General features: G+C 43.9%; 1 protein-coding gene across 1 annotated transcript in view; it reads left to right on the forward strand.

Moving 5' to 3' along the window:
• The first annotated feature begins 2,938 nt into the window (after positions 1 to 2,938).
• LOC124622799 (furin-like protease 1) overlaps positions 2,939 to 17,589 on the forward strand; it is a 342,484-nt gene continuing 327,833 nt past the window's right edge. The window contains exon 1 of the mRNA XM_047148591.1: positions 2,939 to 3,000. Coding sequence (XP_047004547.1) covers positions 2,977 to 3,000 — 24 coding nt within the window. The 5' untranslated portion in view covers positions 2,939 to 2,976. The remainder of the gene's footprint in view (positions 3,001 to 17,589) is intronic.

Below are 17,589 nucleotides of genomic sequence, written 5' to 3' on the forward strand. Positions count from 1 at the left end.
TTTAGCACCGTATGTGGTTTTCGGTCTACTAACATTTTGAATATGTTGCAATAACATAGCGTGGAAACGAGAACATCGTCTGCCCTTGCATTTTAGTTTCCCTGCGATAGCAAAATGGTTCAAATGGCTCTAAGCACTATGGGACTTAACATCTGAGATCATCAGTCCCCTAGACTTAGAACTACTTAAACCTAACTAACCTAAGGACGTCGCACACATCCATGCCCGAGGCAGGATTCGAACCTTCGACCGCAGCAGCAGCGTGGTTCCAGACTGAAGCGCCTAGAACCGCTTGGTTACAACGGCCGGCTCCCTGCGATAACAACTTGAGAGTGAATTTATTGGCTCTGAATTAATCTAAAACGGTATGTATTAGTGAACTTCATACGGAATGAGATATAAGTAACACAAACCACGAAAAATATGACGAATAAAATCAAAATTGATCTGTACAATTTTTTAAACAAGCGTCAACTTTGCTATGGACCAACAAAGTTCACTGCGAGCAACTGATTTCGCTCCACACACACAAGTTTTTCTATGCCCTACTCTGGTTTTGCGAATAACATTCTCAGAAGGTAGGCACTTCCGCAAACCATGCTAATGGATTTACTTTAATTAGGGCTCCATCAACCAACACACAGGTTTTCAGCTACTAAACGGATTCCACGGGACAACGGGCGTTAGAGCCTGTACGTTCGGACGGGATCTTCCAAATAGTGGGTAACTTCGCAATTCGGCTGAATTATTTAACCCTAAGTTACTAAACCCTCGTAAAATTTACTATTGTAATCGCTATCTCTTTGTGATTAGTGACACGTGCTCTTCAATACCTTCATGGAAAGTATAGTTGTTAAAAATGGTTGAATTATTTATTTCCTGACTCCATGTGGCTGGTGGCACTATTATCGTAAATATTACGAAAGTTTAGTAATGGTGTGCCTGTTTTCTAGTAGTCAGCATACTTCTTGTATCGCTCATAATTTGTCTCAGTGTGGCATTGTAGGTGAAAGCAGTCCCAGCCAGAAGGGTTTTGGCTTATACATCACTGGCGCTCTCCAGTGCTAATCTCGTCTTTTGCCACTGAAATTAGCGCACTGTGGATGGTGCTGAGTTTGATTTTGGCACTAACATACTGAGTGATTCGCTTCAGAAAGTTGACAGACACAAGCAGTGAAGACTTTAAAGAAGAGATAGATTTTCTTCAAGAAGATGATTTGAAGCAGCAAATGAAGTGAATGAAGAATCACTGGGTGACCGTCGAAGAAAGCAGAAGACACTGTAGTCATTTTGTGTGTAAAATACTCTTGGAGTCATAATGATTAGATTAATTTGTAACTAGTGCATAGCATAAACTATGTCTTCCTTTCCTATAACATTTTGAGCAGCAAAATTGGCATTATAGGGTATAAAACAGGAAATTTCGTATGCAGCGTGTCACCTATAAATTATGACTTACTTTGAATAAAATTCGGAGCAGTAGAATTTACGATGGTTTAGAAGTAATGAAACATTACTACCCTAGGTTCAACGACGTTCGCGTTGAATGTTAATTATTGTCATTCTTCAGAGTAGGAAGCGTCTGTGTTTTCATTCTAGTTAGTTTGATTTTATTTGCACTTGCACCGTACCTTAGATATACGGTGGATTATGTCTCGCATATATTAATATATTTGTCACCAGAAGCTCTATGAAGAAAGAAACGTAGATTCTTACCTCTATATAAAAATGTGCAGCTTTGAGGAATATTCTCTGCTCGTAGTGTATGTAGGACGTTGATCTCTAGGAAGCAGTTATTCCTCATTCGTCTTGTTCACAGATGAAGCCTGCGAAGAACTCGATGTCCGAGTAACGAGAAATGCACCAATTGAACCACCAGACAGGACCAACTGTCGTTGCTCAGCAACCGCGTGTACGTCATGGCGGATCTACGCGCCGCTCTTTGCCGACGCCTGATTGTGTGTTGACTGCTGACTGAAACTACACGGTTTTGTTTCTGCGCTCTGCCGGTTCGTGACGCAACACTTGTTGCCAGTCTGTGAACTTATCGGATACGTGCAGACAGTGTTTGCCTGTCTCCTTCAGAGCAGAACCTATTTGAACGTACTCATGGTTGCATTCGTCCCTTTGCTAGCCACGGTAGTACTGCAAGTCCGTTACTGCGAGGCGGTGTCCGTATTCTGCTGTTTGAGCTTTTTTTTTACACGTGTCACAATGCAAGGGCCAAATTCTACTTGTCATAGTGTGGGGGTTAGAGGCCAGTCGATGAGCGGTGCTCTAGTGACAATAGCGACTCGTTCCTTTTTGAGTCAAGGCGTAGTATCCGTGTTACTTTTCCCAGATGGGATCGTTGGCAGTACCGACGTTGCCGTTTGAAAGTCATTGTTTATGAGAGTGGCATGGCAGCAATGAAATATGAAGCAATTCATGAACAGCATATTTACTCATAGTGTTCTGGTAGTTGGTCTGCACACTCGGACAGTAGTATATAGTGAGTTTTTCCTGCTTCTAGTGTGCACCATCTTATCATATCACATAAACTGCTCTTCTTTTTTCTGCTGTTATTTTTCATCGCTCATGCTTATGATAAGGTGGCATCTCCGGCTGTTGAACATCACATTCCACCTTTCTGACGTACTGAAGCCAATGGCAAAGAGTTCTAAGTCTTCGAATATAGTACGGAAGATTGGTGTTGGAGAAAGCAAAATCTGAAAGAATTCTTTGTCATATATGAGTGAGACTGAAGGAAATCCAACAGCCAGAAGCCTCGAATTCGGTTACGGGAGTCGAGCAACAAATACGAGTATGCGAGATTAAACACGTCTGCTCGCGAGACTGTGGGACTGCAGATTCCTTTGTTCAGTTTGAGTTTGACTAAAATTTACAACATGGCTCCTCTACAAATTTTTTTGTAACTAACGTTTATTTTATCTTTCAGGTAAGTCGTGACACACTGGGAAGAGACTTCGTCGGCTTATGTACCAGCAGTGCAGAGTAACTGTAAGTGACGACACATAATTTTCTTTGTCATTCCATTGCTTAATGCTGAAATGTAGTTGAACACATTAAATGTGATAGGAGCTGGTCGAACGTTTCTCGTGACAAAGTTGGAAAGGCATCACTCACACGACGAAACCCCGCAGTCTGTTTGTGACGTAAACGCGATCTCCACAAATACGAGGGTAATCCCAAAAGTAAGGTCTCCTATTTTTTTATAAGTAAATAGATATGTTTATTTCTACAATGGTTTACATAAGTTTACAGCCTGAATATTTGTCTATTTTTCGAAATAATCACCATTTCTGTCGATGCATTTTTGTAGACGCTGTGGCAGTTTTTGTATGCCCACGTCATACCAGCTCTTCGCCGTGCTGTTCAGAAAGTTATGAACCTCTTGTTTCACCTCGTCGTCGGAGCTGGATCGCTGGGACCACAATTAACGCTGACAGATACTGTGAGACTCTGAAAAAACTCAAACGGGCGTTTCAGAACCGGAGAAGGGGAATGTTGACTAAGGGCATACACATTCTACATGACAACGATCGCCCACACATCGCTCGGCAAAACGTTGCTCTCCTGCAACAGTTTCAGTGGAACATAATCACCCACCCACCCGCCCTCCCTGTAGTCCTGACTTGGCGCCCACTGAATATCACCTGTTCCCTAGGTTAGAAGAACATTTGGCCGGAAACCGATTCAGCTCCGACGACGAGGTGAAAGAAGAGGTTCATAACTTTCTGAACAGCATGGCGGCGAGCTGGTATGACATGGGCATACAAAAATGCATCGACAGAAATGGTGATTATGTCGAAAAATAGCTAAACGTTCAAGCTGTGAACTGATGTAAACCACTGTAGAAGTAAGCAGGTTTATGTACTTATAAAAAAATTAGGGTACCTTACTTTTGGGATTACCCTCGTAACAACTCAACAGCGTGAGTTTGACTGGGAGCCTCGCACAGTGAGTTAGCAGCTTGTTTATATCGTCGTAGACATGTATCTCTAGCATGTGCCTCCACTGGCTGGACATTAGGAGTGGTCTTCGTAACGTAGTAGCAATTATAGTGATGTAATGCCAAGAAACAATCTGAGAGAAAACATGGCAAGCGGTCGCGTTCCTAAAATGCTCGCTGTTTCCTGATTAACCAAACTCGGCGCTGATTGGCGTCAGCGCAGATGTCCCTCGACCCACTCCTGCCAGAACTGCGTCATTGCACGCTGGAATGCGGCACGTGCCAGCACGACTTGCCACGACTGACTGCCGCGTTCCGAAGCGACAGGCAGCGCTGACCCAACCTCGTCTGGTCTGGGCTGCTGCACTCCACGCTCCACCCAGCCGAGTCTACCCCTGTCCTGGCCAGGGTGCGCCTAAGGCCGAGAGCGCGCCGTCCACGTGACCTGTCCGCATACTACCCACGCGCCAACGCAGTGAAATCGATTTTCGACGACACGTAATGAAACCATATCGCAAACATAAGAAATTGATTGAATTCGATGCAAGAATGCGAATCAGAGTAACTCACATATTGATTTTCGAGAACAGAAAATAAAATCACTCCTCAGCTGTAGAAACACATGAGTATTCGAATGCAACGTTGTCTCAAAATTTCAAGTGAACCGACCTATTATTTTTAGTGTTTTGCGAGCACAAACATACGATGGCTGAATTTATATGTAGAGTATTTGAAGTGTAAGCTCAGATATTGTGACTGTTGGTAGAATACTTTAATGTGTGTCCTTTTCAGTTTTTAGTTATTTTTACTCTGCATCTATCAGTTGTCAAAAAACACGAACATTTTTTGTCATTACCAATAAATAATATATTAAATTACGACGGCCGACGGACGCGAGAATTGTCCCACGTTGGGCGCCAATCTCGCGTCCGTCGGCCGTCGTAATTTAATATATTATTTATTGGTAATGTTGATTGTTGCCGACTTACGTGGTGGGCCTTAATCAAAATGATATTTCATTCAATTTTGATTTAGGATTAAATGCTTTTGTGAAGTTCTCTTTTTTTAACAATATTGATCTTCAGTGGAATTAGACTCACTGAATCTTAAAACATGAGTATATAAGTTGAACAATGGAATAAACATTTCATATTAATTTCCTCTGCTAGTTAGTTCACTTTAAAGCAAAAAATCTTTAGTTATTAATTACAATTGTGGCCCACACACGGGCGAGTGTATTTCTTCTTACCTCCGTTAACCATTGCATTGTAGTCGGAGTCCTGGCTCTGGCTCTCGGCTGTGGTACTGAAAATAAGAATCTTAAAGCTACGTATTTTCTGCAACGTCGGGCGGCTGTGGAGATTATGTACATTATATTAATAGCGGGCGATTTATCGCTTCCGCAAATTTTTATAAGTTAATATCGCCACGTAATGGCGTCATTGGCTGCATCGGCCGGTGCGATTGTTGCGCTGTAAGTTACTCGAATGCAGGATAATTCAAGGAAGGCTGACATGAAATCGGGATCACCTCTTACAAATCAAAAGTGAACAATGATATTAAATCAATATATTATCTGCTTAATTAGTACAAATATCCTTACATTTGCCAGCACTCGCAAGATGTCTGTCTACACGCAACCAAGACAAGAGAAGAAGTGAAGACGACTAAAAAATTAACAAAAGAGCGTATCTTGTCGTCTCTTTAGATCATTTTGTTGTATTTCTTTGCCCTCGAAACTTATACAAAGAAATTATTATAATACGGATACATGAGAAAAATGTATATTATCCAATTTTTAAATGTCTCTTCTGAATAAGAAAAGACTTAAAAAACAGTATAATTTCACTGGGGACGCTATACAGTCTTTCCGCAAATACGTCACATAATTCATTACCTGCTGTTTGCTGACTGGTCTTAAATGCACCATTAAGTTGTTCAAATGGCTCGGAGCACTATGGGACTCAACTGCTGAGGTCATTAGTCCCCTAGAACTTAGAACTAGTTAAACCTAACTAACCTAAGGACATCACAAACATCCATGCCCGAGGCAGGATTCGAACCTGCGACCGTAGTGGTCTTGCGGTTCCAGACTGCAGCGCCTTTAACCGCACGGCCACTTCGGCGGCTGCCATTAAGTTGACTACGTTTCTCAGTACAGACTAACCGAATGCGTACATGCACTCAAATTTCAACACTTGACTTGCTGCCCAGTGGCAATAAGTATTAATGTCTTGCTCTTGCGACGTCTACTTAGAGGTACTAACAAACGTAAAAACATTCTGCTCCTGATAGCTACAATTATCAGTCTGCTAATGAACTAAATAGTTATATAACGCTGTTCAGTACACTGCCGTAAGTCACTAATAAAGATATCTGCACTTACATCCCAAACACAATGCAAATAAATATTAATTTTTTATTGAGTGGTATAATAGTGATGATGATGATGATGCTGATGATGACGCATGTTGGATCCGTAATATCGCAAACTGTGAATGGTCTCTCTGGACTTGTGTAACTCGCTGTTCATGTGGTGGCGCGACAATGAACTTACATTTTAGGGGAGGTCACTTCAAATAACAGCCTGCCGTCCAGATTTGGTACACTGGGGTTGCCCGAAATCGCTTAGCGGGTCTATCCGTGCGATTCCTTTCCCGTACTTCTTCAATCCGAGCTTCTGTTCCGGATCGAATGACATCGATGTTAATCCCAAGTTTTCCTTTGTTACTGTTTGAAACTAGCCGAAAAAGACGGTGCTGCTTTAGCCAGGCTGTTGTTGCTGTTCATAACTACTGCGGCAGAAGCTATTCCTCACTAGTAAACCATTTCAGACTCAGAATGACATCGACTTAAGGAGGTTTCAAGGGCAACAAGGCCAGCTGAGCCCGGTTTAGACGCGCGCTGTACAAACCAGTAACTCAGCCCCACCAGCGGTGCACCGACCCGATACTTCTCGCCTCACCGAGCCTCGTCAAACATTGCTTCCGTCGTTGTTCAACGCGGATTTACTCGTATGTGTTTTAAAACACACTTTAAAAAATAATTACTCTATAAAAAATAGCAGTCTCTAAGCTCATAAGGATTTCCCAACCACTTCTCGTGTAGCCAAGCACTCACAACAATAGAAAATTACACAGGATGTTTATAAAAGTGCCGCATATCGTTACAGGAGAAAGTGGTGATCTAAACTAAAAAAAAATTACTGTCAACACATATCCAGAAACAATTAGTTGCTGAGATACGGGCCTCATTTTCCCATGGTGGTCGCCTTTCTGTTGACCCCAGAGCAGCTACCCACTGTGGTTATCGATGATCCTTATACGTCCCTCTCACAGAATTACGTATTCCTGCCGATGACCTTGGCTGCCCTGGATTTGTCCACGTAGAAGAGTCACACAAGCTCCTGTATGCCGTGCACATTGTCTGCGGGCGTGGTATGCAGGAGTTCCTTCAAATGCCCTTACAACTGAAATCTAAGCGATTGGGTCGAGCTGCAGTTTAATGAGTAGGTTATGCCGGCCAGTCTAATCCATGCCAGATGGAATGCGGCGCTGAAGATGTCGTTTCGACAGACAGAACACGTGGCTGTGGAAAATAGCCGTTGGGTAATTTACAACAGAATAACATGTCAGCCATTTCCGGAGCGGAACAATAAGGCTCCATTTCTCTGCTTACCTTGTTAATATTGCGCTGAATCTTTAACGTTGTTCTGATGACAATATTATTCACAACGCTGCATAAAGAGTAGCCGATATGGGAGACAGCAACATAAAGGACTAAGTAACACCCGCTCACCCTCAATTCTTAAATAAACGAACTACCAAATAAATTAGAATGTTGTTCCTGATGCTGAAGTTTTACTGTATGGGAAGCGAAAATGTAGTAATCGATAAATTTGTTTCTTTCATTATTTTGTTGGTGACAGCAATGACAAAAAGTTCCGAAAAGGTCTGAAATTAAGTGAATAATTCGTTGGTAGTCGTTAAGTGCTCTCACTCTCAAATACTGGATGAATAAAGTCTGGCATACTGGCGTGTCACGAGTTGAACTACTTCAAAACATATACCTGGTGTTTGCTTTAATACGTGACTTGCTGTATTGACCTTGAATATATAAGATTATACCTCTCACTGTATAGTGAATTTTATGTGAAAGTAGCTGAGCACACGCATCCCAATAGGAGTTGCAGGTTCTTACCCCAACTGTATTTCTTTCCAGAGAGTAAGTAACATGTGTACCGAATTTGGTTGAATTTCGCCCTGCAGTTTGGTTTTCACACAGCTTAATGTTCATGAGGTTATATCTCCTAAAATGTGTGTCCTCCAATGTTATAATTCTGCAGGTACATTCAGCGGCATGTGTGGACACTCTCTCTCCGAAATGTCCTGAGAGTAGAACTTGTGGAAAAGAAGTGATAAAACGTCTTGCAGCAACTCAGTGTTAATGACGTCATATTTCCTCAAGCATGCGTCGTACAACGATATAATTCTGCAGGTAGAGCCATTGGTGTATGCGAATATTGTATGAAAAATGTGTCACGAATTAATTTATTAGTAAAGAAGTAATTAATTGAAAGCTCATGCTTCATGCGACAGTTCTACTCTAGCTGGAGTAAAAATGTAGTAAGCGATAAACTTTTTCCTTTCATTATTTCGTAAGGGTTATCAGCGAGTTTCGTAAAGATTTGAAATCATCTACAAAGTTTATGGCAGTCACTAAGTCCTCACATTCTCGATTAATGGATGAATAAATTCTGCGAATTTACGCGTCGTGATCTACACTGCATTCCCACACCGACCTCTCATCCCTTTGACAGGCACGTGCTGTTACCCCCACGGCGATTGCTGTTTGATTTCGGGGGGGGGGGGGGGGGGGGGTTTCAATGGTTCAAATGGCTCTGAGCACTATGGGACTCAACTGCTGAGGTCATTAGTTCCCTAGAACTTAGAACTAGTTAAACCTAACTAACCTAAGGACATCACAAACATCCATGCCCGAGGCAGGATTCGAACCTGCGACCGGAGCGGTCTTGCGGTTCCAGACTGCAGCGCCTTTAACCGCACGGCCACTTGGGCCGGCTCGGGGGGGGGGGGGGGACCAAACAGGGAGGTCATCGGTCTCATTTAGTCAGGGAAGGATGGGGAAGGAAGTCAGCCGTTCCCTTTCAAAGGAACCATCCCAGCATTTACCTGAAGCGATTTTTCAAAAATCGCCGAAAAACTAAATCAGGATGGCAGGACGCGAGTTTTGAACCGTCGTCCTCCCGAAAAATAGTAGGCGATATGCGTACCACATTTGGTTACAATCGGTCCAGTGGTTTAGGAGCAGATGTAGAACATTAATGCATAGCTTTATACATACATATATATGTTCATTCATTTTTATAATATGTATGGATTAAGAATATGTAGCCCATGTCCGACCGAATATTGATTAGAGTATTGTGTACAAACTTAAAGTAAATCGGTTTCCATTTATATATTACATATCTACTTATTCATTCTTTATATTAAAAATACGTATTGAATAACACACACGTATTCGAATGCAACGTTGTGGCTTAATTTGAAAGCAATCGGTGAAGAACTTTCGCAGATGTAGGATTCTGAACAAATGAATTTTTACATTTTTATTTATCTAGATTGAAAATTTAATTTTTATTGCATGCGGAAACCGCTGTGTACGCTACTATCAACTGATTTTAGATGACCGTTTTAATGTTAAGTTATGCAAATATATACTCATGAACAGAAATTTGCTCTCAAAATGCTGCAGTTTGGAGTCAATTTTTTCAAGAAGACCACGTTCCTGATTTATCCCCTGGAAACACATCTGGCCACCAGCAGCAAGTATTGCAATGGTTCTCTTAGATGATTCCAAGTGTGTTATGCAGGCCACGCCGCTTCCCGTGCGTAGCACCAAGAACATACGTAGCGTAACCCGGCGTGAATGAGGTGAGAAGTTGTTACATCAGCTATGACGTGTGCAGGTGATACCCGAAACTCTGAAGACGAATGTTTGATACTATAATTGTGTTTTAAGTATTTTTTTACTTGGGATATTAATAATAGCATCTATTAAACAACATGAATAATTAAAATTCTGTGTTTAAGATAGAAAAGCCTTTTTTCTTTGAAAAATTAGAAGTCTTAGTAGCTTAGCAGTTTTTCATATAAAATTCGAACAAAATTCAGCTTCTTTGGTTAATTGACATAACTGTATCATCTTTTAGGTATAAAAACAGGAAAAATAACGAAAAGGTCTTACGAGGTCTAATAGCACAGCACCGACATTACACCTACATATCACCACATTCTCTACACATAAAAATTGCGTGCTCCAAACATATTGGCTTCAAACATTCAGGACAGCTGTGTTTTGTTTTCCTGACTTCTTTTTTCAGTACAGTCATCACACCTAACATATCTGCCAGCCATTTTTTGCGAGGGGGGGGGGGGACTGCGCCCTTCTTGCGTGTTTTGTCACCTATGTTATTTTCTTTGTAGATTTTGATGCCATTTATTGCAGCCATATTGAGTATACCACAAAAAGGTCATAGGCCGACATTCGCTCTTGCGGGAAACATCGTAAGTGGCACTCAGTTCATAACTAACATCAACAGTGGCTTTAATTGGATTATAATAGGTAATTTTTTTCGGTTGACATTTCATCTCCAACATCAACACCGGCTTGGGTTGCATTATATTAAGTAGTAGTTTCCGGTTGGCATAACCAGCACCGCTTTACATTTTTTAGGTATGTAGGACACCAATGTAATGTTATTGTGGGACCCAAATCGAGAGCTATTTACCTATTTTTACAGCTATTTTTACAGACTGTAGCGACAGAAGTCAATGAAAGTTCTTTCAAGAGCTGTAATCCAGTAAGCCAATTATCGAACGTCAGATTCCTACTTGTTTTGTGACTGGTTCCACTAAACAATTTACGGTATCGAACGCTTATTACACATTTGGTAAAGCCCTGGTGGTTGTTTTCCCGTGTATATTCCCCGACCGACATATAGCATCTGTTCGCATCTATAAAATCATGTATTTTGATGCCATATTTGGCTTCTTTGTTTGCAGTGTATAGGCGGAAAGGAGATCGGTCTCGGAGAGATAGAAACTTTTCATGTATAGTAAGGTGTTGAATTATCAAAAATATATCTTGTAGGCGCCAGATTGTCAGTTTTTTTCGTTGGTCCCGGGTGTTCTTGTCACTGAACCTTACAAGATCTTGGAGAAAGTAAAACCTCTGCAGTGACAATACAGGCCGAAAGTTTGCAACTACTGTACCATCTGTACGCCACAAATTGTTAACTTTTTGTCTGTTTGAGCGGTTTAGGCCCGCTATATATAAAAGTCCCATAAATGGCTTCAAATCATCGAGAGTTGCATCTTTCATGTGGTACTGCTCTTTATTTCTGGATCCTTTTATTCCTTATTTGATTATTTGTATATGTAAGTATGATATTAGATACATTGTTTGCTATAAAGAGACTCCAACGTTCAGAGTCTGTTTCATCAATTTAGCAGCACCTTTGACACCTGGAGAAATAGTAATTAATATTCTCAGTACGAATATGAACCCTTTGTTTAGGACAGCCTCTCATCCATATTGCACCATATTTGGATGCATAAAAAAAACCAAGTACCTCAGTTGACTGACTAGGAGCCGCCGACTCGTATTTTGGCACTTCCGAATCATCAGAAATACCCTCCCGCTCTCAATCACTTTCTTCACTTCTCTTAGAAACGTTGTCAAGTTCTTCTTTGCTGTCCGAGCCACAGGAACTAGCATTTGAACAATTTTTTAAAACCTCTTCTAATAATTCTTGTAGCCGACTTTCATTTTCTTTACGTCTTGCGAAATTAAAACCTAGAAATAAATCAAAGAATACTACACTATTACCATTATAACTGCTACACCAAGAACAAATGCAGATGATAAACGGGTATTCATTGGACAAATATATTATACTAGAACTGACATGTAATTACATTTCCACGCAATTTGGGTGCATAGATCCTGAGAAATCAGTACCCAGAACAACCACATCTGGCCGTAATAACGGCCTTGATACGCCTGGATATTAACTCAAACAGAGCTTGGATGGCGTGTACAGGTACAGCTGCCCATGCAGCTTCAACACGATACCACGGTTCATCAAGAGTAGTGACTGGCGTATTGTGATGAGCCAGTTGCTCGGACACCATTGACCAGATGTTTTAAATTGGTGAGAGATCCGGAGATGTGCTGGCCAGGGCAGCAGTCGAACATTTTCTGCATCCAGAAAGGCCCGTACAGGACCTGCAACATGTGGTGGTGCATTATCCAGCGGAAATGTAGGGGTTCGTCCGCAGCTCGTGGTCGTGCGGTAGCGTTCTCGCTTCCCACGCCCGAGTTCCCGGGTTCGATTCCCAGCGGGGTCAGGGATTTTCTCTGCCTCGTAATGACTGGGTGTTGTGTGATGTCCTTAGGTTAGTTGGGTTTAAGTAGTTCTAAGTTCTAGGGGACTGACGACCATAAATGTTAAGTCCCATAGTGCTCAGAGCCAAATGTAGGGGTTCGCAGGGATCGAATGAAGGGTACAGCTACGGGTCGTAACACATCTGAAATGTAACGTCCATTGTTCAAAGTGCCGTCAATGCGAACAAAAGGTGACAGAGACGTGTTAATGGCTCTGAGCACTATGGGACTTAACATCTATGGTCATCAGTCCCCTAGAACTTAGAACTACTTAAACCTAACTAACCTAAGGACATCACACAACACCCAATCATCACGAGGCAGAGAAAATCACTGACCCCGCCGGGAATCGAACCCGGGAACCCGGGCGTGATGTGTTACCAATAGCACCCCATACCATCACGCCGGGTCATACGCCCGTATGGCGGTGACGAATACACGCTTCCAATGTGCGTTCACCGCGTTGTCGCAAAACACGGATGCGACCATCATGATGCTGTAAACACAATCTGGATTTATCCAAAAAAAATGATGTTTTCCCATTCTTGCACCCAGGTTCGTCGTTTACACCTTCGCAGGCGCTCCTGTCTGTGATACAGCGTCAAGGGCAACCGCAGCCATGGTCTCCGAGCTGATAGTCCATGCTGCTGCAAACGTCGTCGAACTGTTCGTGCAAATGGTTGTTGTCTTGCAGACGTCCCCATCTGTTGACTCAGGGATCGAGACGTAGCTGTACGATCCATTACAGCCATGCGGAGAAGATGCCTATCATCTCGACTGCTAGTGATAGGAGGCCGTTAGCATCCAGCACGGCGTTCCGTATTACCCTCCTGAACCCACTGATTCCATATTCTGCTAACAGTCATTGGATCTCGACCAACGCGAGCAGCAATGTCGCGATACGATAAACCGCTATCGGGATTGGCTACAATCCTACCTTTATCAAAGTCGGAAACATGATGGTACGCATTTCTCCTCCTTACACGAGGCATCACAACAACGTTTCACCAGGCAACGCCGGTCAACTGCTGTTTGCGTATGAGAAATCGGTTGGAAACTTTCCTTATGTCAGCACGTTGTAGGTGTCGCCACCGGCGCCAACCTTGTGTGAATGCGCTGAAAAGCTAATCATTTGCATATCACAGCATCCTCTTCCTGTCGTTTAAATTTCGAATCTGTACCACGTCATCTTCGTGGTGTAGCAATTTTAATGGCCAGTAGTGCATAAATAAATATATTTCATGCAGTTGTTGACAAATGAGAACTGCAACACCGATTACGACGTCGGGTGTGACGTACCCCAGCCATCTCTGCACACGTGTATCTCTCGCTGACACCGGCGCGACATTTCACTCTACACTGCACTCCGCTCCCGCCCCCCTCTTACGTCCAGCTATTATGATGACGAGATTTGCGTTGCAACAGTGACATTCAAAAATCTGAGCTTGAAAGATTCTCGCCTATGACATACCCGAAGTCACTAATGCCGATTAAATCCTGCCGGAAGTCAGTCGAAATATGAGGTTACTATAAACACCGACTAGTCGTTGTGGCCGAGCTCTCTGTAGGGAACGTGGCCGACAGGTGGTGGTGGGGGTGAGGAGGGGGCGTGTGACGTATGACGTTTGCGGCAGGTATTGGCAGCGCCCAGAGCCACGCCGCCACCACCACCGGCACTGTGCAGGTCCCTCGCGTCGCCCATTCGCCCCGGCTTCGATCGCCCGCGGCCGCTGCGACAGACGCAGCGCTACTGTGGTCGATTTGCATCGCCGAATTGTCGCCAGCAGCGATTGCGGCGCCGGAGATAAAGCCCCCGGAACGCGAAAATTTGTTATTTAGATAAGCCGCGGCCGCCGATCGTTACGTTTTAGTGCTCACTGGACGGCCGCCCACTCATCAAATCTGACCGCGCAACAATTGCTGGAAACGGTTTAGAAAGTACGTAAGATAACGAAGATTCAGGTCCAAGCGTGCAGCAGCGGCTAAAAAAGAAAAAAAGGGAAATCCTCCACTCTTTTTTCGGTAACGGTTCATTTCAGTTACGGAGCAATTTGGATCTCTGTATAAAAATTTTCGGATTTGCGACCCTTTTATTGACTTCCTTGTTCTAACTCCAAAGTGATATGACTGCGTAAGCAGAAGAAACTAACGACCAAAGTCAGAAAACAATTTATTGGACTGTTCAATTAACCAACACAAAACAGTGATCCGTCTTCGAATCACAACGACATACAAGATTAAGATAGAAAACAACTGAAATAATTTCCTGCTAGTCTCCGCCAGAGACTTCTCCAATATACCAAACCGGGCCGCCAGGGCGGCAGCTGTCCAAGTCTGCTGGCGGTCGATGAACTGCCGATGTGTGGCTTTTTTTTTCTTCTTTATTGTATTTCAATTCCCCATCGGAGCGGGCTGGCAGCAGCATATGCGCTGCTCTTCAGCCGAAAGACATACAACAAACAATGGAAGACAGTTAAAAACATACAAAGGAGAGAATATGGTGAACATAGATATAAAAAAAGGGGAACATCATGGAAGGCAATAGACAAAAAACGGGGCGGCTGTAAAATGGAGATAAAAACAGTAAAAAGGTAACACACACAAAAAAAACCACACACTGTGACAATTAAAAGAACACAAGGCACTGTATGATTGGAGCATAAAAGTATCGACAGATGGCGTAGCACATGACAAACACTGACAGCGAACCTCAAGGCAGCACACAATTAAAATCACACCTGTTGATGCACAGGAGAAACACCACTAAACAAAACACTGACGTGGCACACTGACGATGATCAAAACGAGGATCTGCCAGGTGCAAGGAGATGAGGGAGACCGGAAGAATGGAGGGAGGGGAAGAGAGGGGGGAGATGGGCGAGGGGCGCACTGAAGAGGGCCAGGTAGGGAGGGATGTGGGAAGGAAAGAGTCAAGGATGGGGTGCAGGGTCTCAGGGGTGGGGGGGTGGGAGGAAAATTTGCTCTGGGAGAAGGAGGGGAGAGGAAAAAGGGGGCCCTGGGGAGAGGGGGGAACAAGGCCAGGTTATAGTTGGAAGGAAGGGTAGATGTCATGGCGAAGTTCATCATTCGGGAGAGGGAGGCACTGTAAATTGCCCTGATGAAGAATATGGAGGGTGTGAAGGTGGAGAGAGGGAGGGATACAGCGATAGAGGCGCGGCAACGGGCGGGAGGTGGAGAGGAAGGAGGAAATCAGAGGGTCGGGGGGTTCAAGCCTGCGGACAATGTAAAGGATGTGGAGATGTTGGAGGAGCAGGAGGAGGTGGGGGAAGGGGATCAGGTCATACAGGAGCTGTGTGGGGGAAGGAAGGCGGATACGGAAGGCAAGGCGGAGCGCATGGCGTTCAAGGATTTGGAGCGCCTTGTAAAAGCGGGTGGGTGCAGAGATCCAGGCAACGCTGGCATAACAGAGGATAGGATGGATTAGGGATTTGTAGGTGTGGAGGATGCTAGAAGGATGCAATCCCCATGTCCGGCGAGACAGGAGTTTCAGAAGGCGGAGGCGGGAATGGGCTTTCTGCTGGATGGTCTGGAGATGAGGGGTCTAGGTGAGGTGTCGGTCGAGGGTGAGGCCAAGGTATTTCAAGGTGGGGGTGTCGATGTGCGGACGAGCGCCGGCCTTTATAGCGCTTCGGCGGATGAGTACCTCAGAAGTATTTTTCATCACGTAGTTTGACGTGTGAAAATAGTTCCGGGATCTGCAGCGACCTCTTCCTTATGTTTATGTGGGCCGGTAATGGCCCCTGGTGGCCGCTGGTGTCTTTGCTGTGGTGTTGTTGTTGTGGTTGTTGCTGTGGCCATTAATCAATATTGCCTGTCGGTTTTGTAGCGCTTCGGTGTGTCCTCGACGCGGGCAACCCGCGGCTGCAGGCTGTCAGTTTGGTTGCTGATACTGTAGGCGCCGTGATGTCTGGTGGAGAAGGCCACAGCACAAAGCTTAGCAGAATTCACTACAGCGAAGTCATGTGGCTATATAGCGAAATGGTCGTCGTTGATCAAGCGCTCTAGTGAGTCCTTTCCGCCATAGTGAACGATTAGTTAGAGATAAGTCGTCTGTGGGAGAGTCGGCGTGTTGCGACGGCTACAGCACACGTGACTCTAATGTCGTCAGAGGTGGACGTACGGACGAGGTGGACGTACGTACATTATTCGTCCAGAACAGTTTACGTCCCAGCGGATACTGTCGGTGGAGATTGTAGTACTCAGGATATCAGAATATGTAGCATACAGCACGAACTTAACCAGTTGCATTACAGGAATATTTCTCGATGCGGAGAAAGTCTATGATAAAGAATAGCGTGACAAATTAATTAAGAAGTTAAATGACGATACCTAAAAGTCGAATTGTCACACAAATAAGATTGACAGCTTTTTACAGGGAAAGAGATTCTTTATTGAAATCGGGAAGAGATCGGAATAAAGACCGAAGTTGAAGGCATTCCCCAAGGATAGGTCCTTTCACCAGTGGTATTTACAATTTACGTTAGTGATTACCTAAGCTCCAACACAGTTTACTGTCGCAATTTGCAGACGATACCGTCTTGATGTCGACCAACAGACAACTCAACACCACAATCAGTCGGTTGCAGGACCAGATTGGTATTCTATGATTGTGGGCTACTGACAGCAGAGTTAAGATAAACGTCTAGAAGACTGAATCAACCTTTTTCACAGCCGGCCGGGGCGGCCGAGCGGTTCTAGGCGCTACAGTCTGGAACCGCGCGACCGCTACGGTCACAGGTTCGAATCCCGCCTCGGCCATGGATGTGTGTGATGTCCTTAGGTTGGTTAGGTTTAATTAGTTCTAAGTTCTAGGGGACTGATGACCTTAGAAGTTAAGTCCCGTAGTGCTCAGAGCCATTTTTGAACCTTCTTCACAAGAAAACGTCCTGTGCTCAAAAGAAAACTAACAGTCAACGGCTAGGAAATAGACTGGTCTGAAAATACACGCATATGCGGTTGAATGTACCTGCCACAATATATCACTGTACGACACATAGCCACGAAATATGACGTCAGGTATTGAGATGCATGATAAACTGCCGCATCATGTATAACGTTTCAATTTATTAATGTTTCGCTACTATTTCTGTTCAAAACGTATTTCAAAAGACAGTAGCTACGCATACTACTGGATGTGCCTGAAT

The sequence above is a fragment of the Schistocerca americana genome, chromosome 7 (genome assembly GCF_021461395.2).
Source record: "Schistocerca americana isolate TAMUIC-IGC-003095 chromosome 7, iqSchAmer2.1, whole genome shotgun sequence".
In the NCBI taxonomy this organism is placed as follows: Eukaryota; Metazoa; Arthropoda; class Insecta; order Orthoptera; family Acrididae; genus Schistocerca; species Schistocerca americana.